This window comes from Pleurodeles waltl, chromosome 5, assembly GCF_031143425.1.
Source record: "Pleurodeles waltl isolate 20211129_DDA chromosome 5, aPleWal1.hap1.20221129, whole genome shotgun sequence".
NCBI classification, from domain to species: domain Eukaryota; kingdom Metazoa; phylum Chordata; class Amphibia; order Caudata; family Salamandridae; genus Pleurodeles; species Pleurodeles waltl.
In genome coordinates this window covers 517,774,947-517,801,743 of record NC_090444.1, presented here as the reverse complement: position 1 = coordinate 517,801,743, position 26,797 = coordinate 517,774,947, and the positions used below count along the sequence as shown (strand labels likewise).

At 42.4% G+C, this 26,797-nt stretch overlaps 1 protein-coding gene across 1 annotated transcript in view; it reads left to right on the top strand.

Moving 5' to 3' along the window:
- The window catches only part of CRNKL1 (crooked neck pre-mRNA splicing factor 1), a 101,812-nt gene that overhangs the window by 53,023 nt on the left and 21,992 nt on the right, over positions 1-26,797 (top strand). Inside the window, exon 9 of the mRNA XM_069234341.1 lies at positions 1,721-1,780. Coding sequence (XP_069090442.1) covers positions 1,721-1,780 — 60 coding nt within the window. The remainder of the gene's footprint in view (positions 1-1,720; positions 1,781-26,797) is intronic.

Here is a 26,797-nt window from a genome sequence, read left to right as displayed (position 1 = left end):
GCTAATGTTTGTTACAATGGCGAGGGCTTGACAGCGCCAACAATAATAAAGTGTTACAGAAGTAATGGCAAAACAAGTATTGACAAAACCAAAAGACTGACAACCAATGTCAGATCAGTTGGTTTTACCAGTTCTTTTTTCCCTTATTCTTGTTGAAAATAGTTTTACTGATTTTCGATTTTTAATATTTTTTTAACATCCTAGCATTTTACTAAGTGATGCTTCAAAGAAATAGTACATAAAATTCTAGAGTAATTTAGCAAAATCTTTTTTTTTTTTTTCCATTGTGCATTTTTTTAATGAACATTTTATTTTGAAAGCAAATAATCATTAATCTTGGTTACAAACTTCTGCAAACATTTGCCTCTAAACAGAAAGCGTTCTGGGAGCATTATACATAGCCTCATACAGTTAAACGTTTCAAATGTGTGTGTAGACAATTTTTTTTTTTTTTTTTTACTGGAACCACTGTCCGTAGTACAGTGTGACCTTACAACGTTTATTTAGAGCACTCGCTTTATTAATAAAGGCTTTGAATTTATGAACCATAAATACAAGTTTGAGCAGCATTAATATATGGACACAAATATTACCTCAACTGCAGTTTCCTTCCCTGTGAACTGGCAGCCAAAGGGTTTGTGCTGCAGGGGGTTGGGGCCTACTTGTCCCAATGGCAAAATAAACATGAAAACCTATTGTCCTTGACCTCAAACTAAATGTCCTGGTTGTCGGGCTATAGGAATTCCACACCCCTGAATGGAAGAAAGAAGTACCTATTAAACAAACAGTGTATACATCTATGAATTAAAAAGCATGGTGCTTCAAAACCATAGCACCTCTTATTGGAAAAGTTATTAATTGGTGCTTGAAGACCCCAAACAGACTGTAGCTAAACAACAAATCAAGAAAGAATGAATCATAAAGATTAACATAATTAGAAGAGTAAAAAACCCATCCTGTGCCGTTTTGCACCAAAGAAAACATGTTACTGATAAAACTTCAAAACGAAAAGCACTGCGAGGTGGCAAGCATACAGGAGGGTGCATTAGTGACCTTTGACTAGTCAAAGGTGAAAATCTATACTGGTGCATGCTGGGGTGCCTAGGCACCACATTACCTCAATCAGGGCAAAGCATGCCAACTATCCGCTCAGGAAAAAATATCCCAAGCCCACTGCTTGCATTGCAGCAGGACACAGCGAGCCACAGAAAGATGTATCCGCTTCCGTACAGGTCTAGGCGAATCAAGCCATCATGTAATCTCTAAAGTTAAAGAACACACCAATATCTAAAACAGAACCAAACTGAAATTGTAGGGTTGACAACTTAAACATATTCACTTTGGGATGTGGCGAAAGTACTATCGCACAGCTGGGGTGTGAACTTACTTAAAAGTGGTGGCAAGAAGTGTGGCATGTGCTCGGTAGTGGAACGCTCCTGCGTACAGAGAGGGAGAGATGATTCCTACGTCTCGCGGAGGCTTATATGAGGCTCTGTCGTCAGTTCTAGGGTGGAAAGAAGTTGGCACAGAGCTTCACAATGACACCTTCTGGCATGAATGAGGAATACATTTAAGTCTTTTGGATCCAGTATGGCACCTGGGGATTTTTTAAAGGTAAGGAATCGGCGGTTAGATAAAGTATCCACCAGCAAGATTGTTACCAAAGGTAACCTGTTCATATGTGCTGTAGATAATTTCACACATTTTGTTTGTTCTGCAGGATCCAGAGAGAACACGGCAAGTGTACCAAGCATGCCTAGAACTCATTCCGCATAAAAAGGTAATGTTTTCCTTTCTCAATTGATATTTATGGCAATGTTTTATTTTGCTGTCACTTGACCAATATTCCTGTTGCCTGTGCAGCATCGAGACCATATCCTCTAGACTCTTTGTCATGTAGGCTACAATAGTAAAACGTGATCAAACACATACTCGGTTCCATAAGTCACTTCCCCTAAAACTATTCTTGAAGAGTTGCTCTTACAGCTGTTAGCATCCACTCATCCTAACCTCTGCTATCAATTCAAAGAGCCTTGAGTCTTTTGGTGACATGTTTGCATTGTCCAGCACTCCTTACATCATCTGTTTTTTTATTTATTTTTTGCATATGTTGCCCTAAGTGGGGAAGGGTATGCCCAGACGTGGGTCCCCGTGCTCACTGCACCTCTGGATTCAAGCTAGCCAGACCGATAAAGGGTGATACCCTGAAACTGGTCCTAGAGTGCTTGTTTCCGGTCCAGGGAGGACCTGGCTTGGTATTTCGGGCTTTACTGTTCCCATGGGGAACAGGATCAAGACTGATTTACATATGGCTGGGTCCAAACTGGGGTGGCGTGGTGAGCAAAAAAAACAATGGATTAATCTAATCCCAGATTTTTGGGGGTGAATGTTTGCATTGTTCAGCATTCCATCCATCATGTTTTTATTTTTTTTGCATTTGTCAACCTTTTTGTTATGGTCATGTTTTTGATTACCTTAAGGGAAAACATTTTCTCTCTCTTGGGATTCTGTATTATATCCACATACAGTAGAATATCCCCATGCATTTGCAGGATTCCCGGAAAAATGTGTGTGGAAATATTCTTCCAGTCATGGATTGAGAGATAGTACCCATGACAGAAAACTAGGATTATAAGTAAGTATTTTTTTCTTTATAATGGTCTTTTGTGTCTTCTGACCTCATTGTTTATTACCCCAAAAGGTAGGTAAGTAAGTAAGATGGATCTAGAAGTTTAAAGTTTACAACTATGCCTGTTGATGTTTGTAGGAGTTTATCTTGACTTTCCTTGCCCAGGCTGTGCTCATTTCCTTTTATTAAACATCTGTTTTTATTTGTTTCCAATCATAGTATGCACGTAAACACCATATTTTTAACAGTCATGACTTGCATCAAAGACATCAGTCACATCATCTATTAGGATGGAAGAGAGCTAGTAACTTTAACAAACAAATCAAGCATGAACCATAACATGATCATAGATGGTTAGCACAGCTGGTAAGCAACATTAATTCATGTCTATAGTATAGCCTTGCATAGGTACACATGATGAAACTTGCTAGGGAAAAGGTCACAGAGTACAAAAACATAGCCCCAGTGATGGTATTAGCGCATTTATATTGTACCCTGTACAATCTTTATGTATTCCTCCTTCCTTCAAGCATTTTATCCAGCATCCACTTTATCATGCCCTACACAGTGTCTAAGCTCGGTATACTCTGATTTATCACACCTTCATCATGGATGCATCTTCTATCTTTTGGATTTAAGTGCCAACACAATCATGTCCCATTCCATAATAACCTCACCCTCTCCCCCCATTCATTGCTGTTTAGGAGTGTCTTAACATTTATTTCTGCAGTCCTCCATTTCAATAGGTTCAGGAGCTGTGTTAGTAACATCAAGCACTTAAGATTCTATCCTGTTCATTGCTACGTGATGCTTAGGCATTAGTAAGAACAGGTCTATAAATTTAGATGTGTCCTTAACTTTTCCAGTCTGTCAGACATACCCAGCAGAGAGGTTGCCATAGTGGTTGGTAATCATTTGCCATTTACGTCATATATAACCAACATCGGAGTAGATCGGTATTATTCAATACCATGGCACTCCCACACCATGCGGAAATAGTCAGCAAAATCCATTTTGCAGTCAGAAAATCTCTTCTTAACGATCCATCTCTACTGCCAGACATCTTGATAGCCAGGTCAGCTGAGCGGCTCAATCATTTCTTTCTATATTTGGTATTTTCAATCCTCCTCTATCCAGAGGTCGCATAGCTTGTTCTATTAAGCTATACATGCTATGTTTGCCCCATATCAACTTGGACAATACAGTCTATATCTATTGAAAAAAGTAGGTAGTATAAAACAGGCTGAGCCATAAAAATAATACAACAGGGAAGTGTAATCATTCTGGCTATGGCCACTGTTCCCTTGGTGACAATGGAAGCCCGACCCAGGATAGCTGTGGTCATTTTCTTATATTTATTTGAGAAGAAAGATATAATGGTTCCTAATGAATTAAATATTAAAAGGAAATTCCTTTCCTTTCCTCCAGTTCACTCTAACAGTGTTATGGACGACTCGGGTGCTTTAGAAATGGTATAATCATTGAGCCATGTCCAGCAAATGCAAATAGATGAACCTTGCGTTTCTGACTTCAGTTTACAGGTTGTGACTCCTGTTTACATATTACAACAATTAATCAGAAGCTGAGTCTTAAAAAGTAAATATGGCCTCCATTACACTTATATTAGAACAATATTTTCTGGAACTCCTAGGAGAATATGATACCGTTTTCTCCTATTAAATAGTAGAGTACCTTTATATGTTAATAACGCTTTCCTGCTTCAAAACGTCTCTCTGTATGAATAAAGAGAGCAGTCTAAATGATTCAAAGAGAATCTGGTTCAGGAAGAGCAATAGAATCTCATTTTGAAACACAAAAGTAAAGGCACATAGGACCATTCTGTCAAAATACTTCAGTTTAACAAAGAGCACATAGAGAAACAGCAACTCTTTGAGACTGTGCCCGGTAACAAAAGAACTGTTGGAGTCCTAAATAAATGTCATTGCTTACAATTACATCACCTCACAAGGATTAACAACACCTTTGCTACAATATTTTGATTAATTTCATATTTATACGTAATGTAACTTTGCAGAAACTTGCACAGTAGTTAATTGATCATACTTTTCACTCTACAGATTCATTTTTTTCTTCCCAAACTGGCGAAATAGTTTTTCATTTTTATGTTCTCTCTGATTTACTTAGTATTGTAAGAGTCATGTGAATTAGTTAATCGTGTTGGCTTTGGAATTTCCTTAAGCTATTTTTTGTGTGTGTGTGTGTGTGTGTGTGTGTGTGTGTGTGTGTGTGTGTGTGTGTGTGTGTGTGTGTGTGTGTGTGTGTGTGTGTGTGTGTGTGTGTGTGTGTGTTGTGTGTGTTAGTGTTAGTGTTATGATTCAATTACGTATTAATGAAAGCCAGCATTCCTTCTAAGTACTTTAAGGCAAAGGTTTAAACTATACTACTGAGTACGTCAACAGATAGTCATTCTTATCAGCCAGCTAGTTTTCAAATTGAGATGCAGCATTTGTCTACAACAGAACAACCTACTGGATGCTTTACTTGGTGTCTGACCTTATCAGGGAATCAGCCTGAGGATATGATCCAGTGAAAGTCATCCAAAAATGACATTTTGCTCTTTTTAAACAAAAGGTATAAATGTATGTTGGTTGCAGCAGAGTGAAGACAATCCTAGGTGAGGAAAGGAAAGAGGAAATACCCTAAACCAAAATGAAAATTATCATGTGTGGAAGAAGAGGAGAAGCTTATTCCAAAGGCACAAGGTGAGCCAGAAAGGAGGCCAGAAGGATGTGGAAGATTACATGATTATGTGTAAAACTACATAGCAAAAGCGAATTGGGAAGATAGATAATCCAAATTCTGCATCATGCAGTAAAAACGCAACCAAATCCACTGAAGGAAAGAAGTGTAATGATCCCGTGGACTGGAAAGTGTCCATCTAAAACCAATGGATTGAAACAAAATGATCATCAAATGTGGCAGGTAATAACTTACCAACCTCACTCACACTGGTTAGCAAGCGGAATCAGTGTGACTGGGCGCTCCAACCACCTGCTCAACTTAGTGGCACATGAAGAAATTCGTACCTGATTTGAAAACTACAAGAAACGTCTCTACGTGGTGGGGACTACTTGTGGGAGTCATTAGCCTACACAGAGCTTTGTGTATCAAGATTAGAAACAACATGTTAGCTTACTCTATTCGGTCACTGGATTCTGGACTACAACACAGATCCTGATACCTGGCAAAATGGCATACAGAGTACTCCGATTTGTGGTTGGGAAATGGTCAGTTCCAGACCGAAGTACAAGACTGTCTCAGTCAACAATGACACTTACCAAGTCCCATGCATACTGGCATGCTACAGAATAAAACCAGTTAAGAACAAAGCACTGCCTTTTGCAAGAATTAACACCAAAAACAAGAGAACATCAGGTTGATATTCTTATGGAACAGACTAACACCTCAAACATCAGCAAATCAAACCCTCTCTTCCATCAGCAGTGTGGGTGCATGATAATCCTAATTCACTGGCTCTTGCAAATACAATACAATAGGCCAGTATGCACAGGAAATCCCGTTTAAAAACAATCTGTGATTCAGCCACTTTTGAACTCATCTCATCCACTCTAAAGTAACATAAGAAAGTCTAGAATTATAGGCATCAAATTAAATCTCAACATCATTCGTTAAGGAGGAGAGAGGATGTCCAACATTTGTCAATTCCACCTCAAGAAGAACACATACTGGATAAAATACTTGTACAGCTTTCTCAAACATGGTAATATATGCTTTTCAGTTTTTTTTTTGTCACTGGCCATTATCATACAAAAAAATAAAATCATGCCAGTCGAGGTGGTAACAAGTCAATATTTAATTGCTCAAGTCATTACTTTATGCTTAGATAGTGAAGACACTGCGAACCAAAATAATACTAAACAATGATCCAGTCACTAATTATGCACATTTGTCACATACATCCTCTGGGCTCTGCACTATGCAACATAGTAAAACGCTTTGCATCATACATTTTACAAATTGCAACATTATTTGAGAGTTCATGCTTTTCATTGGGCTAGTTTGACTTTCTAAAGAAGAATTGGTTGCAGTAACTCCAGTTTTTTTTTAATACATAACCAAAACGCAATAAGTGAAATAAGTAAAATCTGGCATATTAGGAGCCTTCCCGTGGTCATATATATCCCCAATATGGACGTTTATCATATAACTGTGGTTTGAGCTTACTGTAGGTGGATTTTACATATTTACTTTTTTTCATTGCAGAGCTTGTCAGAATTGTCACAGTGTTAGTATTCCAGCCTTCAGTAGCAATTATGTGAAAAATTATAATTTTCTAGGTTTCCATGGTTTTACCCATATCTGAGATTAGTGTAGTCCAAACTAAGTGCTAACAGTAGATCAATCCCCCCTCATTTGACAAATAACACACACAGAATTTAAGTAAATAAAACAATCCACCAATATCCATTAACCTACTGCAATCCTTACAGCTCCCATATGAATTAGGAAAGTAATTAGAATCAGGTGATGCTAAACAAGTGCACGTGATTACATTGTTATGAGATCTTGTGGTCACCTGTATATAGAATCAGAAATTTTATCGGATTGCTTGAAACATTCATGTTTGTGGTAAAACATCATGCCTATGTCACAATACATGTGGTAATCTCAGAGAAAGAATCATTGCTGCCTATCACCTTGGGAAGAGTTATAAAGCAATTTCCAAACACTAACAAGTTTATTGTTCCATAGTGCAAAAACATTTTTACAAATGGATTAAGTTCAAAACGAGCACCTGAAGGGTGCTTTCTTGGAATAGCAATCTTGAGTATTAGCCACTACTTAATTGTAGGCACACAAGATTTGCAGACAATACCTGAAGAGTAACCAGCGGGCAAAAAATGCAGAACAAAGAAACTTTGAAAACGTAAAACTGCAACAGTAACTGAATGGCTGTCAGAAAACCGAAGGGATTGCCAAAAAGATATAAGGCTATTAAAAAAAACAATTAAATAAAAATACTAACAATCGCCTCAGAATAGATAGGGAATAAAATATATAATGAAACAAATTTGATAATTTTACTTGTAACATCAGTAAATGAACTTGAATCGAAGTAGTCATTAATGAACAAAGTTTGCGGTGAGGAAGCATCCGAGGTTATTGGAGATAAAAACTCTGTTATTGAATACATGATGAAAAGAGACACTACGAACAGCCCTCCTCCATAAAACCTAGCTTTTAGAACCACGGAATGTGAGGGGCTATTAGTAAAGCCTGAGCCAGACAACCTATAGATCTGCTGCAAAATGTCATGTATTGGCAACAAACCTTACATCACTATCCTTAGAGGTCATTAATATTGAAATAAGGCCTCGAGGAGTAGAGAGCAAGTATGTCGCTGGGCCAAAGAAAATGAAAGTCCAAGAGTTATCTAGGATCTGTTAAAGGTCATAAATATTGCCACCAATTGATACAGTTGCCATCAAACAAATGGAAATCCTGTCCTTTTGGAATGACTGATATAATTCATCATTGACAGTTGTATGATTCCTTTTTAAAACTGGCTTTGTTTCTTTACGTGCAAAATGGTCTAGAGCATAGAAAGTGGCCATATACTACTGATCACCTTGACTGTGGGGGTCGAATAGCTACTATCAGAATCATATAAATGTCATCAATAAAATGCACCAAGTCTAAGAAGGTCTCTAAATAAATTGGAGTAGGATAAATAACAAGTGGGTAATAATCCATAAACAATGAGGGACAGTAGGAACCATCTGTAAGTAAAAGACTAGCATGAGTAACAAATCCTCACTTACCTTGAAATTAATCACACAATTATTTATAAGTACATGGAAGAAACTTATGACCTTTAAAAAGCTTATTGCAATCTGTATGGACGAAAGAAAAAACAAATTGTCATGGGTACAGTCTGGTGCTTGGTAAATGTATAAGCTTAAAGAAGCTTAACACAATTGTTATGTACATCTAATAAAGGAAACGTATACCCATTCGGCCGTCTGCATTTGATACATGGACAGCAGGAGTCAATACAAATATTTTCCACTGCCTATGGTGGGAAACAAGGATGTGTACAGGCTCCAGTGCTTCATAATATCTACAGAATGGCCTGGTATGCATATTTTAGTCTGTCTTTGGAACATGCTAAAATGTGCCAATGATAGACCAAAGGAAAATCCAAGCCTTAGTCTACAAAGGAAACTTGGTGCGACTTACTTGTATAGCATAATATCTTCAGTAATTCACTTTTATGATTGAGAAGTACTTCAAAGAAAGAATTAAATCGAAATCAACCAAAGACAAAAATACACACTTCAAGAAGGAAGACTAAACAAAGGAAAAGGTTATTTGTCTAAGATGACTTACTCAAGAAAGTTGAAGGCCTCAAACATTCAGGCCTAAGCTACTCAGAGCTCCAAAATGCACCCCAAGACCATCAAAAAAGTAGTTAAGATGTTGATAGGTTCGCCTAGAATTTTGGGGCATATATTGCAGAAAATCTCAAACACGGGATGTGCAATGAGCTGAGGTACACAGGGCATTTTCCTGAATGGGAGAAGAAGCGGGAGCAATCCAAAGGAGGCTAAAGAAGCAGCTATTACAGAAACCCAGTTTTAAGTCCAAACCACCTTTCAAAAACAGATTGCAGCGTTTTTCATAGAGAGTTTACCAGTCAAAACGCTTCAATTAAATGCGCAGGAAAAAGAAACACCTCTTTTTATAACAACTTGTTGGATGAATGCTGGCCAAAACCGGTATGTGCCCTAAGCAAACAAACTTTAAAGATCCCCCATGAAAGAGGAGCACTAATACCAGGTGTAACAAACAAAGTTCCTTGCTTTCAGCTTGAACTAGTGCAAAAAAGCTAAAAGGTGGCCAACCAACGAAACTTACACATGGCTCCAGGTGAAAGTATGATTTGAAAAAGTAGTTTATGGAAGGTAAGCTTCGAAGGCCTTGGTTTTCTACAGGAAGGACCAACTTTGGTTATAGTTAACTTCAATTCCGTGCAACGTCTTAAGATGAAAGATATATAATTGAATCTAAAAACTCATGTCATGGAAGATATAAAGGTGATTAATATCGCATTATTTTGTTGTGCATGGTACAGTAATGATAGCATCCCTTATCGGCACTAAGAGGAGATTCTTGTTGTAAAACTTTCATTTTAGTTCCAGGAAGTTACCAGAAAACAAAATCGTTCTGAAAAATCAGCCAGTTGGAGAAAATCAAAAAGTAACTTCTCTCTGGGAATCTGCAACATCTGTGATGGGAGCCGTAGCAAGAGCTTATGAGTGACTGACTGCATTCAGGCAAAGAAGCAGTGTTCCAGACTTCGCGGTCAGTTCATGGCTGAATGCCCTTGCCAACTGGAATGTTCAGGCTTCTCTGTGCTATTGGTCATCTAGAGGGGTTTCCCACAGCACTCATTGAGTGCAAAGCTGGCAAAGGGTGGCAGGGCTTCAAACATCAAGGGTGATGTGTAGGATGTCAAACTTGGGGTTCTTCCTCGTTCTTTCAGCAAAAGCCACCAGTCTCTTGGAAGAAGCATAATCAAACCTTATGTGTTACCTTTTCCAAGACCTTAGGAGAATAGATGAGGTTCTCAATTCAAGATTTAGTTTATGCTTTCCCAGTGACATCAGCTTCTGTTTGAAGCCCATACACAGGAGTAAATTGCAAGAGGGAAGATTCATTGCATCACATTTGTTCCCTGATTTTTCACCACTTGTTTCTTATTGTGTTACTGTTTTTTGCTCCTAAAGTTTGGATAATTTCTTCTGGAATGTACACCTGGATTTGCTTGGTTCTTTTCTTGTTCCTACTATCACAAGGTGTTTAGTATCTTGCTGATTACTCCAGTGTTCTCTTCACATTCAGTAAAGAGCTACAAGATTGCCAAACAATGTTTTTATCCTTTTATTCCGTCCTAACTGGGACCCCAAAAAGAGACAGTGCACACATTTCATGTGTATCATTCTGTGCAGAGTAGCACCATGGCAACTGGAAGGAGCCTCCCTTTGGGGTAAATCTAGAAGTGTCCTCAACAGATCTTCTCTGTGTCCAGTCCTTGATAGACTGTGACACTGAAAGCTCCTTAAGTTTCATAAAGCTATGAATCCTTCCCAGAACCTTGCACAAAAGTTACAACAGTTCTACTCTTCAGCAAACTTTGTTGTCATGGTCTACTTCAAGTGCCCTGCTCTTTTCTGAGAATCCAGTAAAGTTTTTGAATTTTCTCAGAGTGCATTTTGCTTTTCACCCTGCACAGTTTAATCTAGATCAAGCCAAATGGGTTTACCAAATTAGTTGTCGTACTGCATCAGCATTGACTTGGGCAGCTCTTTTAGTTACTGATTCAGATGCTTATTTTCAGTTTTATGTCTTCTTGTCCGCCTTTAAGAAGATGTTGGAGTATTCCAGTGAAGACGCTTCATGTGATACTCAGCAAGGAGGACTGGATGTATTCACGTATGTGTGGGGCGGTTTCTCTTTTATTGCTGCGCCCCTCTGAAATTCCTACACATTAATATAAAACAATATTAAATAGAGTGATTTGTTTAGACATACAATCGTATGCCTAAACAGATCGATGCATTTAAGTCTGGACTGTCTGTCCCAGGCTGCCTGCCCTGCCTCACATAAAAAGCAGGAGATGGAAGCCAGGCAGGAAATCAATTTTCTGCACTGTGATGCATGACGCAGCGCTGACTGCTCTAAAGCCCTTCCTTTCCATTGTGTTCTATGGCAGTATCCACTACAGGCCAGTGACTCTTTTAGCACCATGGTTTCGGGCATCAGAGTCCTCATCCCTGCGTGAGGGCAGCCATTCGTCAATCACAGGCATAGACCCCACCCTTTCCCCACTTGCATCACTTGCAGTAGGAGTGGATGCAAGCACATGTGATTTAGTGCCTTGTCTTTGGTAATAGTATGTGTTATAATGCTATTCTTGCGTTATTTTTATTGTTCTGAGACCCCTTGTCACACTAACCTCCCCACGTTGACACCTCAGGCACTGGCTGCAGGTTGCTGGCTCCTTAGAAATGGAGCTGCTGTATTTGTTCCCCCGCCAAATTGTTCAAAATGACGAGCAGGGTTTTTGTTCCCTTGCTGAATTGATCCAAATATCAGAGTCAAGCGCAAAGGAAGAAATATGTTGCAACAATAATTGCAGTTATCTGCTGTATGGTGTTAAAACTGTCCCTATCTTCATGCCCCTAACATTAATGTCAAAAACCTGGATTGATATGCAAACAATGAATGTTCAAAACATTAAGGTAATGTGTGTCAGTGATTTAGTTCCTCTCTTATCTAACATGTTTCACTTAATCTTGCATTCCCCAGGAGAGTTATCTGTTTCATAATTCTGTGTTTCTGTATTTTTTGTGTGCATCTTATTACTCTTGCGTAGTGCATACTTTGACTTGTGCCAGGTGTTTGAGGAGCTTTGATTGGGGAAGCTGGTGCTGAGACTGAAGGCAAAGCAAATTGCTGTCAACGGGTTGGCCTTTCTGCAGAGCACGCAGAAATATTGTCATGTGTTCCAGTTGCAAATTCAATTCAGGGTAAATGTGTGTAAAGGGGTACTCGGAGGTCAAAATATTTAGGAGGCAAAAGAAAATGAAGTGCTTAAATGTGAATGAGTGCAGTGTATGTTTGGGGTGATAAAATGAGGGAGGTGTGAGGAAGTGCATTCAGGGGAGACTGAAAAAAAGGTGCTGAAAAGGAAAGAAAGGAGGTTGAAAATGTGCAGATGGATGAGATGTGAACAGAAACAGGGCGCCCATATCTAAATTTAAAGCTCACATAACTGAAGGCCATACTCCTTCCCAGGCCTCAATATTATTTAGTTCACAGTCTCACAATTTCAGAATTAAAACATTTCCAATGTTAATTATTTATAACTAATCATTGTTGTTACTCATTTATCTTAAACAGCTAACAACCATTGACAAAGCCAAAAGTACTGACAGGTTTTAGGTGTGTGTCAGTTGTTGTGTTATAGTTTTGGATGTATTAACATCTCAGAGAGAAACCAAAATACAGTCCGGGTGGCACACTATGGGAGTCACAGAAATTTATTTTACATATTCTCTTTTAGAGAGCCCCCACATTTTTCATCCCACTTAAAGACCTACCTGCACATATTTCTGTATGACTAATTGCAGCCAGCAACTGTGGGTGCTTCCTGACGGCTGATTAGAGCATTTTCTTCCGAAGTTGATGCAGCCTTCAGTAAAACAAAGTGGGCAAGCACACACTTTAAAAGGGCCTGAAGTTGTTGCGCTGTACAATTTGGACATTAAAGTAACTGTTGAACATATCAATGACATAAGACATAGGGCAGTTTCAATGTGTTTAATATTTCAAGACTATACGTTCCCACTGCTTTATAATCCTTGCTTTCGCACTAAATTCATTTGCTTTCAAATGTGCCATTTGTCAATCTTTTTTAAATTTTTTCTTGGGATGAGGACCCACCTGGGACCCCACGTTTGTCCATTAGGCTAGCTCGCTTCATTTGCTACATAAAAGTAATACCCAACTTTTACGCCCACCCCTTTCAAATGTCACCAGCTGCCACTGCATATGTGACTCATTTTCATCAATTGGCAACCAGGACTACTTGGGTTGGAATAACTCAGATAACACTTTTTCAATGTGCATTAAAAGAAACACTTAAGGACAAATTGTTTTGATCACAACGCCCGCTTAATTTTCAGAACTTACTAATGCTAATAAAAAAATAGAAGAAAGTTCAGAGGAGCTACACTAAAATGTCTGGAGTTTCTTTATTGGGTTGACTAGAGGATTTAGTGGACTCATTCTCTTGAGAAGAGCCTGTTCAAGTAAGAGCTGTAGGGTCAGTTGACAGTGAAAATAGCGCTGGCATTACACTGTTCTGTGTCTCTTTTGGACATATGACACAAGCATGTGCTAAAAAGCCCCCAAGAAAGGCTGGAATAATTCAATCCTTTCCTGAGAACGTCCTTCATACTCCAAAAATATCAAGATCGTTCACCTTGCATTGGTTACAGTGGTTTAAATCGTGACCCAGAAGAGGTACCCTTTTCTTCTTATAAAGGACATAAATCCATGTAGCATGAATCTTTACTAGACATGATTGAAAAGGTGCATATCATCTGCATATAAAAAAGGCACTGAGAGGTTTACCCCATTTGGGCAGTTTGTATACTTTGTAATGCCATATGAGTTGTGTATTGTTCCTGCAATGTGTCACTGTTTCATGGATTCACTTTTCTCTGCTGCCTTAAGGCTGTAGTTGGGCATGTCAGAGGGTAGTGCTAAGCATGAAATCACATACATAGGCAGTAAGTGAGACATATGGGCAAAGCAACTTACAGGACCAGTCTTCCAGCCTTAAGGTCAATATGGGGCAGGGTCCTAGACCACACCAGCAGGTCACCTTTGGCGGCTGAGTGCAGTTTCTCTTCGGGTGCCCAGTTGAAGTCAATGGAGATTGGTCCAGTCAGAAAGATGCTGCAGGGGTGGACTGGGAAGCCAGTGCGGTGAACCCCTAAGGGGGTTCACCTCTTGAGATGCTTGGGGATGTAGGGATACCTGTGGCCCTTTTATCCTCAGTCGGGGGCGACTGGCTGTAGAGGTGTCTTGGACCATTGGGGTTTTGTCACAGGTGGCGGTCATGGTAGAAGGGGCCTGCAGAAAGTCCACAAGGTGCGAACTCAAGGGAATCACTCCGAGACCGTTGGCCCACTTCGGCTAGGAGGCACGGGTGCAGTGATACTGTCCGGTGTCAGATTTTGGCAGCCCTGGGTCCTCTCAGTTCTTCTTGGGTTGCCTGCAGATGCAGGGAAGCAGCTCCTCTGATTCACGGGATAGTCTTCTGGTGACTGGCGAAGCACTGCCAACTGTCCGTGTTTCTTGGAGTCTGTACAGCGCTAGGACAGGTCTGTTGCTCCACAAGGATCAGGTGCAGCAGGCAGGCTAACAGGGTTTGTGCCAAGTCAGTTGCCGTCCTCTGTTCTCGGTCAGCAGTCTTCTTTGTCCACGCCTTCTTTTGTGTCCAACGAAAACCTGAAGTCCTGCTATCAGGTGTTCCCCTAAATACGCAATTTAGGCATGTTAAGAGGAGTGAAGGGTAGTAGCCAATGGCCTACATATCCACAGGGCCACTATGCCCCCTAGCTGACCACTTCCTTTGGGGAGTGGGCATCACCCTGTCCCAGAATTCCTAATTTTACCACACACAAGATCGTTGAATTCCTACTTTTGTGTTCACTTCAGTGTGGTTATCTTAGAGGTGTTTCCAGCCTGCAAGTGCAACATGTCTCCTGCATAGCTAATTTTCCCAATTGTTCAGGTGCCAAATGGGCCCTCGCCAAGGGGGTCAGCATCTCCTCACCTCTGAGGGAAGCGAGATCTGCATACCAAAAGTGGTGGGCTTTTTGAAGTTCCCCTGCCGAGTAATGCAGATTTGCAGGTCATCCAGTTGTGAGGGGTGAGTAACACCTCTGCCAAAGCAGGCTTTGTTCCTGACCACCCGAGAGCAAAGGCTTTCACACTTGGCGGTCAGAAACTTGTCTGTTGGTGGCAGACTGGTGGAAACCAGTCATTCAGTGTAAAAAGCTGCCTCTTGATATAGTGGACCAAAAAGAGGTACACCATGTGTAAAGAGTCCAAGCCAACCCCAGAGGAATTACAGAGGCACAAATGACACCCCAAATGTTTTCTTTTGTGTTGATGTGGGCAAGCAGTTGGGTACATCAGAGGGTTGTGCTAAGCATGCATTGCACACACAGGCAGTAAGTGAGACACACACTCATTGAAGAAATTCAACACCACTTTATAAAAATAGCACATACTTTTATATAAACTTTGATTCCAAGATCATGGAATCAGGTGAGTACTTCTCAAGATATGAATTTTTACAGTTTTCAAAAGTTGACAGTGCAGTTTTTTAATGCGGCAATGTTATCTTATGGGGGGAAACATGTAATGCATTTAGGCACTTCACAGCGACTTATGGGACCTTTCTCCAGGACTTAATGTGAGTATGTGGCAGAGTTTAAGGTCACACCAAAGGGTCACCTCAGGAAGCTCCGGGGCATCTGGATGCAGTGGTGTGTTACAGCATCGGGCGTCCCATTCACTTCAGTGGGGAACGGTCCGTCTGAAAGTTGCTGCAAGCTGAGACTGGAGGGCCAACCAAGGAGAACCCACCTGTGGGATCGACCCTTGAGGTCTTCTAGCATGGAGAGGCACTGTTGGTCCACTTCTCCTCGGGCTGTTTGGCTCCGGTGCAGTGGTGTCTTTTGGCGTTAGATCCATTGCCGGAGTTACTTGCGGTTGGAGGGGGTTTGCAGAAAGAGGCTGCAGGCACCGACTGGAAGTCCAGTCTGGCCAAACCCTTGGATGTGCTTAGCTTCAGAGGGTCTCTGGACCCAGTGGGCACTGTCGAATTCCTTTGACTCGGGCTGTGGGGCTGGGGTACTTTGAGGCGTCGGGTCGCGGTGGTCAGGGACTTGCTCTGGATCTTGGTGACCTGATGAAGAAAGTAAAGAGGGCCATGGGTCCTGTGGGTCCTGACGTACCTTGTCAGTAGGTCTGCTTTGGTGCTTTTGGAATCCATATTGGACCACCAACAGGTCTTGGTTGCCGTAAGGTGTCCAGTACCCCAGGTATAGGTGTAGGGATCCTCCGGGTGGGGTCAGCGTCTCAGGACTTCAGTGAAGTGGTGGGTCTGACCTCCTGGGCTTCAAATAGTCTTCTCCGTGCTCCCTCACAGGCCCAATGGCCAACAAGGAAAAGTACCAGACTTTACAAGCGGTGCCTGCAGATGCAGGGAAGCAGATCCTCTGCTCCAAGGGAGATTCTTCTGGTGATTGGGAAAGCACTGGCAGCTCTCTGGGTTTCCTGAAGTCTGCACAGCGGAAGGACGAGTCTGTTTCTCCTTGAGGGTCGGGTGAAGCAGGCAGGCTGGGAGCCAAGTCAGTCATGCTCCTCGGTTCTCGGGTCAGCAGTCTTCTTTTGTCCAGTCCTTCTTTTGTGTCCATCGAAATCTGACATCCTGGTATCAGGGGGTGGCCCTAAATACTCAATTTAGGGGCATTTAGGAGAGTGAGGGGTACTAGCCAACTGGCTACTTATCCCTGGGGTCACTATGCCCCCTAGATAACCACTTCCTTTGGGGAGTGGGCATCACCCTGTCCCAGAATTCCTAATTCCACCAAATACCAGATGGCGAAATTTCTAGGTTGTGTTCACTTCAGCCAGGTCATCCTAGAGGTGTGTCCAGCCTGCAAGTGCAAAATGCCTCTTGCATAGCTACTTTTTCCACCTGTCCTGGTGCGAAATTGGCCCTGGCCATGTGGGTCGGCATCTCCTCACCGCTGAGGGAAGCCAGATCCGAATGCCAAAGGCAGCGGGCTCTTTGAAGTTCCCCTGCCTTGGAATGCAGATTTGCAGGTCATCCTGTTGAGAGGGATGTGTAACACCCATGCCAGTGCAGTTGAGATGTTTGATACCAAAAATCCCTAGTTCCAGTGACGCAGTCATGTAGCTGGGGAACTCGTATTGTCCAGTGTCCACCACATCCACTTACAATGGCTTCCCTGATCACTTAATATGTCTATGAATCGACAAAGACATAGCAGGAACATATCTGTTCAGGCAGATATGTCCTCACCTGAAATATAATGCACCCTACCTTAGTGCTGTGAGACCTGCTTACAGGGCTGAATTACAAATATTACATGCAATGTTAGGGGACATGGCACACCAGTGTGTGCCATGTCATATTTTCACTTTTTAGAGCACATTGTCACTCAGCCTGCAGTGGCAGTCTGCATGAATTTGGTGCTGGTCCCTTGGAGTGGCACAAGTTACACTACAGCTCTCAGGGGACCCTTTTTAGTACCTATGCCCTAGGTACCAGAGGTACCACTTACTAGGGACCTACGGGGGTGCTAAAGGCCTGGCCACTTGGGGATCAAGTGAACAGTGATTTTGTTTTTTAGGGAAAGAACACTGGCACTGGGGACTTGGTTAGCAGGAACCTAGTGCACTTCAGTCAAAGTTACATCAAAAACCAGGCAAAAGGCAGTGGGACTACTGCAACCAAAACCCAGTTTCCTACAGTCTTCTCCTACAAATATTGAAGAGAGTCAGTTTCCTTGAATCTACAAACTTTTATCATCAACCTAAAATAATTTTACAGTGATAATTGATCCTATTACTTGCATTTTTAAAAAGGAAAATAAGAAGAAAGGCTTTGGCTGGGGCAATCCAGATGAAAATGCCTTCAGTACACTTTAACAAATGTTTATTGAAGCACCAATTTTGCCTCAACATGATACCTCCATGAAATTTATGGAGGAAACAGACACCTCACAAACAGCAAGTGTACTACAAAACCAAAATGATAATGGATCTGTCAGAGCAAGAAGATAATGGACCTGTCTGAATCGAAGTTAAACTACTCAGACCTCGAAAGAGAACATTTAGTCATGAAGATGGTATGTCCTAAATAAATGTATCTACAGCAATGTCCAAAAAGTTATTATTTGATGTCAAAAGGTATTTTATCAATCATATCTTAGCCAAGTGTATTGTGTAATAAATTAATTACAAGAGACATGGTAGCCAGAAGTAAATGATTTGTATGTTTTTATTTTTTTCCGAACAAATAATATGAGCATCAATGTTAATTGAAGAATAAGTGGTTAGTGTGCAAGGTTAATACAAGGTGCTCGTAAAACTTGAGCAGAGGGCACAAAGTGATAAACAAACAAAAGATTCAAGAAAAGCAAAAAAGTAGTGAGTAAACAATGTGCGTGGACGAAAGTATAATTATATAGTTCACGATTACTCCATTGCACAGAATATATTTAATAAGCATTTTTTTCAGCCAGGACGGCATTTTGACCTTCCATGGCTTAACATGTCATCAGGATAAAACAATAAGTGAGCACAAAAAATAGGATTGCTGTCTAGAAAAACAGAAAAAAGGCAGGGGGGGGGGGGGGGGACTGAGGTTTAATCCAAAATAAATTCTATGTAATCTATTTGAAATAGGAAGATAGACAATCTCCATAATACATATGTGATGAATTCCAGGGTAATCTGTAAGGACCATTTGCCAGTAAAAATCGAACTAACCATAGAGATGGCACAGGCTGTGTAACTGAGAAGTTTGAAGTTGATGGTGCTCAACACATCGATACTGCTAATAAATGTCTATTTCCATTGTAAAGGCAGCCTGAGGCTATAGAAGATGAGAGAACTTGTGGCCATCCTCGTAGAGTTAATCCATACTCACCCAACCAGTGAGATAATCATCACTGGCGACTTCAAGACATGCAGTATAAGGGCCATGCATGTGAGCAAATGCCCCCTTGACCCTGCTGGCGCTATCCTCAACTAATTTCTTGTTAATCAGCTGACATTGGCACTATATGTATACTTATCGGTTAAAATGCTCGAGTCCCATAACAAGCATCGGACTATGTGTTTCTGAGCCATGCGCTATATCCAACTCTTGGACTTCTCAATAAAGCACCAACCGTCCAGCGACCATCTGCCATTATCTCCCTTAATATCTTTGCAGCCACAAAGTCCCCACACTTTAAACATCCTGCGCTCTCCCACGGGGGAATAAACTTATAGTTTAGTAAGAATAGTGAAATGGAACAACATAAACACCTTGAGTTTGGCAAATTGGAAAAGCAGCTGCAAGCGAGAGAACAGCGATGGTTCCGGGGCTGACATATTCAAGCAATGGCCTCGACCAAGCTCCAGCATGGCAGTGAAGGAGAGTAAAAAGATCTTTGATGCATGCTCTGCACCAGTACAAATGACATTGGGGTGCAGAGCCATGTAATAAATCTGCCACCGCCAGAAAACTTCATAATAAGGTGGTATGGCAGCATAAAAAACAACAGCAAGAGCTGCAGTGGCTGCGTGCAAGCATCCTGCTGAAACAGCCTAACCAGGATGAATTCTTGCGATATATCAACAATATAACAGGTCACACTCATAACAGATGAAACTGAGTCTCTGCAGATGCCTGGATCAAACATGCCCCCCCCCCCAACATGACCAGTGGCAGGGCAACAAAGAGTCCAACCAATCACAAGATAAAATTACAGACCGGTGCACAATTAGTCCCTCTGTCCAGCACAAAGCATGGGGGCTGCAACTCTGTGACCAAAATGTATAAAGCATAAGGGAGGATGGGGCCCCAGGTCCAAATGGGCTGCCAGGCCACCTATTCAAGGAGGACTATGCGTACTGGGTCACTCTTTTGTCCTCACTTTGCCAACATTTCATTGCAACTGCCTCTGTCCCTGACTCTTGGAGGGACTCGATTCTCCAACCTATATATAAAAAGGTCAATAATTCAGATTCAACTAACTAAAGAATGTATGCATTGCTGGACATTAAATCTGAGGCCTTTGCAGGCTTACTATTGCACGGCCTAGATAACTGGGTCAGAGAGGAGGGCATATCACCTTATTACCAAACAGGCTTCAGGGCAGCAGCTTCCACTACGTACAATATCATGGCACTACCATACATGGTGGAACAGGCCAAACAGCCGAACAATCATCCGCTGTTTGCATGTTACGTGGATTATTCTGTGACTTTGATGGCCTGGACAATCCTCTGGAACAAATTAAACAGCTTGGGAATTCTAGGTCAGATGTTGGATGCCATAATCACACTCTACTCCCCAACTTGGGTGCAAATTAAGCTCATGCAAAGCACAGCAACCGCCAAAGTATACACAGACCAAGGACTAAAACAAAGATGTGTCCTAGCGCCAATGTTGTTCAACTTGTATACTGCTAACCTAAGGAAAATGTTAAAATCTGCAAACCTGTTCGCGCCAAAAATCGGCCAAGAGCGTCTCTGCTTGTTGCAGTACGCTGACATAATATTATTAGACCACATAAAAGTGGGAATGCAGAGAGCTTTGGATGCGCTAAATGACTACAATACCAACAACACACTGGCGGCAGATTGCGAAAAGACCAAGGTGATGAGTTCTGGACGCTATCCAAATAAGCACAGGCTGCAGCGGAGACTGGGAAACCTGAGAATAAATAGTGCACCTAACTACAACTTCCTAGGGGTGTGGTTTGCAAGCAGTGACAAGCCTAAGCTGCATGTCACCTGCACAGAAGAAAAGGGCAAAGCAGCGACTATGCTATATGCAAACTGCACTCCACTCTACACAGCCCAACCACCGAAGCCATTAGAAGGGTAATAAGCGCAAAACTTCTTCCCTCCATCAGCTGTGGTCAAACAGTATTCCTGGGAGGCTTAGCGAACACCATGGAGCAGGGGCAATGCCGTTTTTACAAGCGTATCTTCCAAATCCCTTCACACGTCCGTGCCTCGCTGTTATGTCTTGAGTTTGGCATGAATAAACAATCACTAGGGAATTGGGCAGCCATCGTCCGGCTCTACTGCAGAGCCTCCTAGGCATTTCCCATTGCAAAGAAAGCAATCTTGAAGAGCATTTTTACAAACTGGAAGAATCCCCAGTTGGATTATTTGACGGCAGCTTGCATCCATTTAAATCTGGCCACATAAAACTGGCAAAACTTTGCAAATCACCCAAGTGCTCTAAAATCCGTATTGAAAAAACAAGTTAGGCTCTTATCTAAACAGGAAGACCTCAAATACATTGAAGAGTCTAACAGTAATATACAGGCTCTACCAAAACTCGTATGAAGAAAAGCGATGTCTAACCAGGTCAATGCTCAAACAGATCCTTTACTCAAGACTCTAGTTCTAAACAGTCGCTGGAAGTCACTGGGGAACATTGACGCTTGCTAGAAGAATCCCTGGTCCCTTTGATCTGCTTATGCCCATGCCTTTTAAATGCGTCGTGCACCTTAATAAAGCCACTCTTCCTAATATATGGGATCCGTTCTTGTAAGGAAGGTAAAAGGCTGATTTTTAATGTGAAAACCCCAGGGGAGCAGGCACGATTTGCAAAATTCATTACACTAACTCAAAACCTGCTAATCGCCAAGACACCTAAAAACACTGACTGCTCACTCAAGGACACCTGGAATATCAGGTTTAAGGAATTTGTTTCTGACAGACATTTTGATGTCAGCTTCATTTTCTGATCCCTTGGAAGGAGTATCCTCCTAGTGAGCACTCTAGGGAAGATGCTGATTAAGTTCATGCTGCTTCACTAGTTCACTGTTTCTTTCACAGCAGTCCAGAGGTTCAGGAAGGTGTACATACTGTTACATCTTTGCCAAGATCTGTGATAAGAACAGTGCTCACTGCCTCGATTTGTCAGGTATCCATACGCTTGTGGTTAACTGGAAGGGTTCCCCACGAAACGCACAGAGCTGGAAGGGTTGCATCAGGGCTTCAGAGGTCCGAATGTCGGGAGGAATATCAAACCTGCTTTTCTTTTTTCGGTCAGCAAACGCCACAAGTCTCTAGAATGAGTCATCATCAACCTTAAAAGCTGCCCTTTCCAAGATGGTGGTAGTCTATACAGGAGTTCTGAGATTCCCAATCCACAGTGTTGTAGAGCCTTTTTTTGTGATGTCTGTTTTTGTTTGAAGTATATATAAAAGAAGCAGTTACAAGAGGAAGATGTGTTGTAACACATTTGTGGTCTGATTTTGGTCACAATCTTCCTATTTTTGCCCCTGATGTTTGCTTCTAACAGTTTTAGTTGTTTCTGGATTCTGCTCCTGGATTTGTATGGCTCTTTTCTCCTTCCTGATATCAGTTGCAGTTTGGTGACTTGTTGATTACTCCAGGGTTCTGTCATCTTCAATCACAAGCTACAAGATTGTTAACAGAGACTGTTTACTTTTTATTTGTTGCTCTTGACTGGGACCATCCTAAGGAGCCACTTGATATCTTTCATGCCTGTTATGCTGTATAGCTTGTCAGCGTGGTCACTGAAAGGAGTTGCCCTTTCTTTGGGTAGTCAGCAGGCCTTTTCGGTGGCCAGTCTTTGACAGAACCAACTGAAGGATCACAGACTAGCATTCAGCAATATCCGCTGGACACTATTGACTGTCGTCCATTTCCATTTTCCCAACCGCTCTCACTGGATTTTTTTTTCTTGCAAAACCACTTTAATTTGGTCCCTGCTATTACTGCTACTTTTACTTTGTTTTGCTTTTCCTTTGTTTAACCTTACAGTTGAATGTTTCTAAATGTATGTTTGCTTTATGTTGATGAATGCAAAGGCTGAATGTTAAAATAGATTTTCCAGAGTTTTAAATATATGGCGTTCACATTTTTTGTAATTTTGTTTGCATTCTTCTGTTTTATATATGGGTGCTCAATAATAATTAATGATGGACTTTTAATGCTGGACTGAGCCGATCTTATCTGTGCTGCTGTTTCTCGTGTCTGGGAGGTGACTGAATGAAGGAGCATATATATCTGTGTGTGTGTGTGTGTGTGTATGTATGTATGTGTGTGTATATATATATATATATATATATATATATATATATATATATATATATATGTTCGATGGCATCTGTCGCTGTAGATACGCATGTTCTGCAATAGCTCGCCATCTGGTGTTGGGCCGGAGTGTTACAAGTTGTTTTTCTTCGAAGAAGTCTTTCGAGTCACGGGACCGAGTGACTCCTCCTTTTGTCTCCATTGCGCATGGGCGTCGACTCTATCCTCGATTGTTTTTTTTCCGCCATCGGGTTCGGACGTGTTCCTGTCGCTCCGAGTTTCGGAACGGAAAATTAGCTAATTTCTGAAGATTTTCGTCGGTATTGTTGCGTTCGGGATCGGCGTACTTAGATTCAACACCGCATCGAAGATCGAAGAGCTCCGGTGCCCTTCGGGGTAGTTTTTCGATCCTCCGTCGGGGCCTGGTCGGCCCGACCGCGTGCTGAAGAACGCCGATGGAACGGACCCCGTTCCGTTTCTGCCCCAAATGCCACAATAAATACCCCTACACAGACCAACACTTGGTCTGCAACCTGTGCCTGTCACCTGAGCACAGCGAAGACACCTGCGAGGCCTGTCGTGCGTTCCGGTCCCGAAAAACACTCCGAGACCGTCGAGCCAGAAGACTTCAGATGGCGTCCGCACCGACAGCCCAACGGGAGTTCGAGGAACAGGAAGAGGAAGGTACCTTCTCGATCCAAGACTCCGACTCCGAAGGATTCGACGATACACAAACCGTGAGTAAGACGTCGAAAACCACACAGACACACATTTACAAGGCCCAGGGGACGCCACTGCCATCCGGCCATGGCTCCACCCATAAATTCGGTGACCGACCGTCGGCACCGAAAAAGGCCCAAACAGTGCCGAGATCGTCCGACTCCGGTCGAGACACCGACACGCAGCCTTCTCGGGACCGAGAAAGTGCTGGAGACAAGCCTCGACACCGAGATGCCGGTGTGGACACGGCTCGACGCCGAGACAGCGGCACCGAAACAGATCGACGCCGAGAGGTTTCGGCCCCGAAAAGGAAAAAAGTCACCTCGGAGCCGAAAAAACACGCAGACACAGTTTCGATGCCGAAACAAACTGCAAGCGACCCAGCTTCAGGCTCTTATACAGAAGAGCACTCGCTAACCTCCCAAATGCAGAAGCATAGGTTTGAGGAAGAGCTACAAGCAACTGATGTGGACCATACGCAAAAGCGTATCTTCATTCAGCAGGGGACAGGAAAAATAAGCACCCTTCCCCCCATTAGGAGAAAGAGAAGGTTGGAGTTCCAGACGGAACAAACACCACAACCAAAAGTGGTGAAAAGAGTTACACCACCACCCTCTCCTCCGCCCGTGATTAACGTTTCACCAGCACAAACTCCATCACACTCCCCAGCTCACACCACCATGAGCCAGGGTGACCAAGATCAGGACGCATGGGACCTATACGACGCCCCAGTGTCAGATAACAGTCCGGAGACATACCCTACAAAGCCATCTCCACCAGAAGACAGCACCGCGTACTCTCAAGTGGTGGCTAGAGCAGCACAATTTCACCACGTAAGCCTCCACTCAGAACAGGTCGAGGATGATTTCTTATTCAACACACTCTCCTCCACCCACAGCTCATACCAAAGCCTGCCTATGCTCCCTGGTATGCTCCGGCACGCAAAAGACATCTTTAAGGAGCCGGTTAAAAGTAGGGCAATCACACCAAGGGTAGAAAAAAAGTATAAGCCGCCTCCTACGGACCCGGTTTTCATCACTACACAGCTGCCACCAGACTCTGTTGTTGTAGGAGCAGCTAGGAAAAGGGCCAACTCTCACACATCTGGAGATGCACCACCCCCAGATAAAGAAAGCCGCAAGTTCGATGCAGCTGGTAAAAGAGTCGCAGCACAAGCTGCAAACCAGTGGCGCATCGCGAACTCCCAGGCACTACTTGCGCGCTATGACAGAGCCCACTGGGACGAGATGCAACATCTCATTGAACATCTGCCCAAGGACTTACAAAATAGGGCAAAACAAGTGGTTGAGGAGGGACAGGCCATCTCCAACAACCAGATACGCTCCTCCATGGACGCTGCAGATACAGCTGCACGGACAATTAATACATCTGTAACTATCAGAAGGCATGCATGGCTCCGAACGTCTGGATTTAAACCAGAGATTCAACAAGCAGTTCTCAATATGCCTTTTAATGAAAAAGAACTGTTCGGTCCAGAAGTGGACACAGCGATTGAGAAACTCAAAAAAGATACGGACACTGCCAAAGCCATGGGCGCACTCTACTCCCCGCAGAGCAGAGGGAATTACAGCACATTCCGTAAAACGCCCTTTCAAGGGGGGTTTCGGGGTCAAAGCACACAAGCCAGCACCTCACAAGCCACACCGTCCAGTTACCAGGGACAGTATAGAGGAGGTTTTCGGGGACAATATAGAGGAGGGCAATTCCCTAGAAATAGAGGAAGATTTCAAAGCCCAAAAACCCCTACTACTAAACAGTGACTCACATGTCACTCACCCCCTCCACACAACACCAGTGGGGGGAAGAATAGGTCATTATTACAAAGCATGGGAGAAAATCACTACAGACACTTGGGTTCTAGCAATTATCCAACATGGTTATTGCATAGAATTTCTACAATTCCCTCCAAACATACCACCAAAAGCACAAAATTTAACAACACACCATTCCAATCTCCTGGAGATAGAAGTGCAGGCACTATTGCAAAAGAATGCAATCGAATTAGTGCCAAACACACAAATAAACACATGGGTTTACTCACTGTACTTTCTGATACCAAAGAAGGACAAAACGCTGAGACCAATCCTAGACCTCAGAGTAGTGAACACTTTCATCAAATCAGACCACTTCCACATGGTCACACTACAAGAAGTATTGCCATTGCTAAAACTACACGACTACATGGCAACTTTAGACCTCAAGGATGCTTATTTCCATATACCAATACACCCATCGCACAGGAAATACCTAAGGTTTGTATTCAAAGGAATACATTACCAATTCAAGGTACTGCCTTTCGGATTAACAACCGCACCAAGAGTCTTTACCAAATGTCTAGCGGTAGTCGCTGCACACATAAGAAGGCAGCAAATACATGTGTTCCCATATTTGGACGACTGGCTAATCAAGGCCCATTCGTTCATACAGTGCTCAAATCACACAAATCAGATCATACAAACCCTCTTCAAACTCGGGTTCACCGTCAACTTTACAAAATCCAACATTCTGCCGCGCAAGGTACAACAATACCTAGGAGCCATAATAGACACATCGAAGGGAGTAGCCACTCCAAGTCCACAAAGAATTCTAAATTTCAACACCATCATACAACGCATGTATCCAACACAAAAGATACAGGCAAAGATGGTATTACAACTCCTAGGCATGATGTCTTCATGCATAGCCATTGTCCCAAACGCAAGACTGCACATGAGGCCCTTACAACAATGCCTAGCATCACAGTGGTCTCAAGCACAGGGTCACCTTCTAGATCTGGTGTTAATAGACCGCCAAACTTACCTCTCGCTTCTGTGGTGGAACAACATAAATTTAAACAAGGGGCGGCCTTTCCAAGACCCAGTGCCACAATACGTAATAACAACAGATGCTTCCATGACAGGGTGGGGAGCACACCTCGATCAACACAGCATACAAGGACAATGGAACGTACATCAAACAAAACTGCATATCAATCAC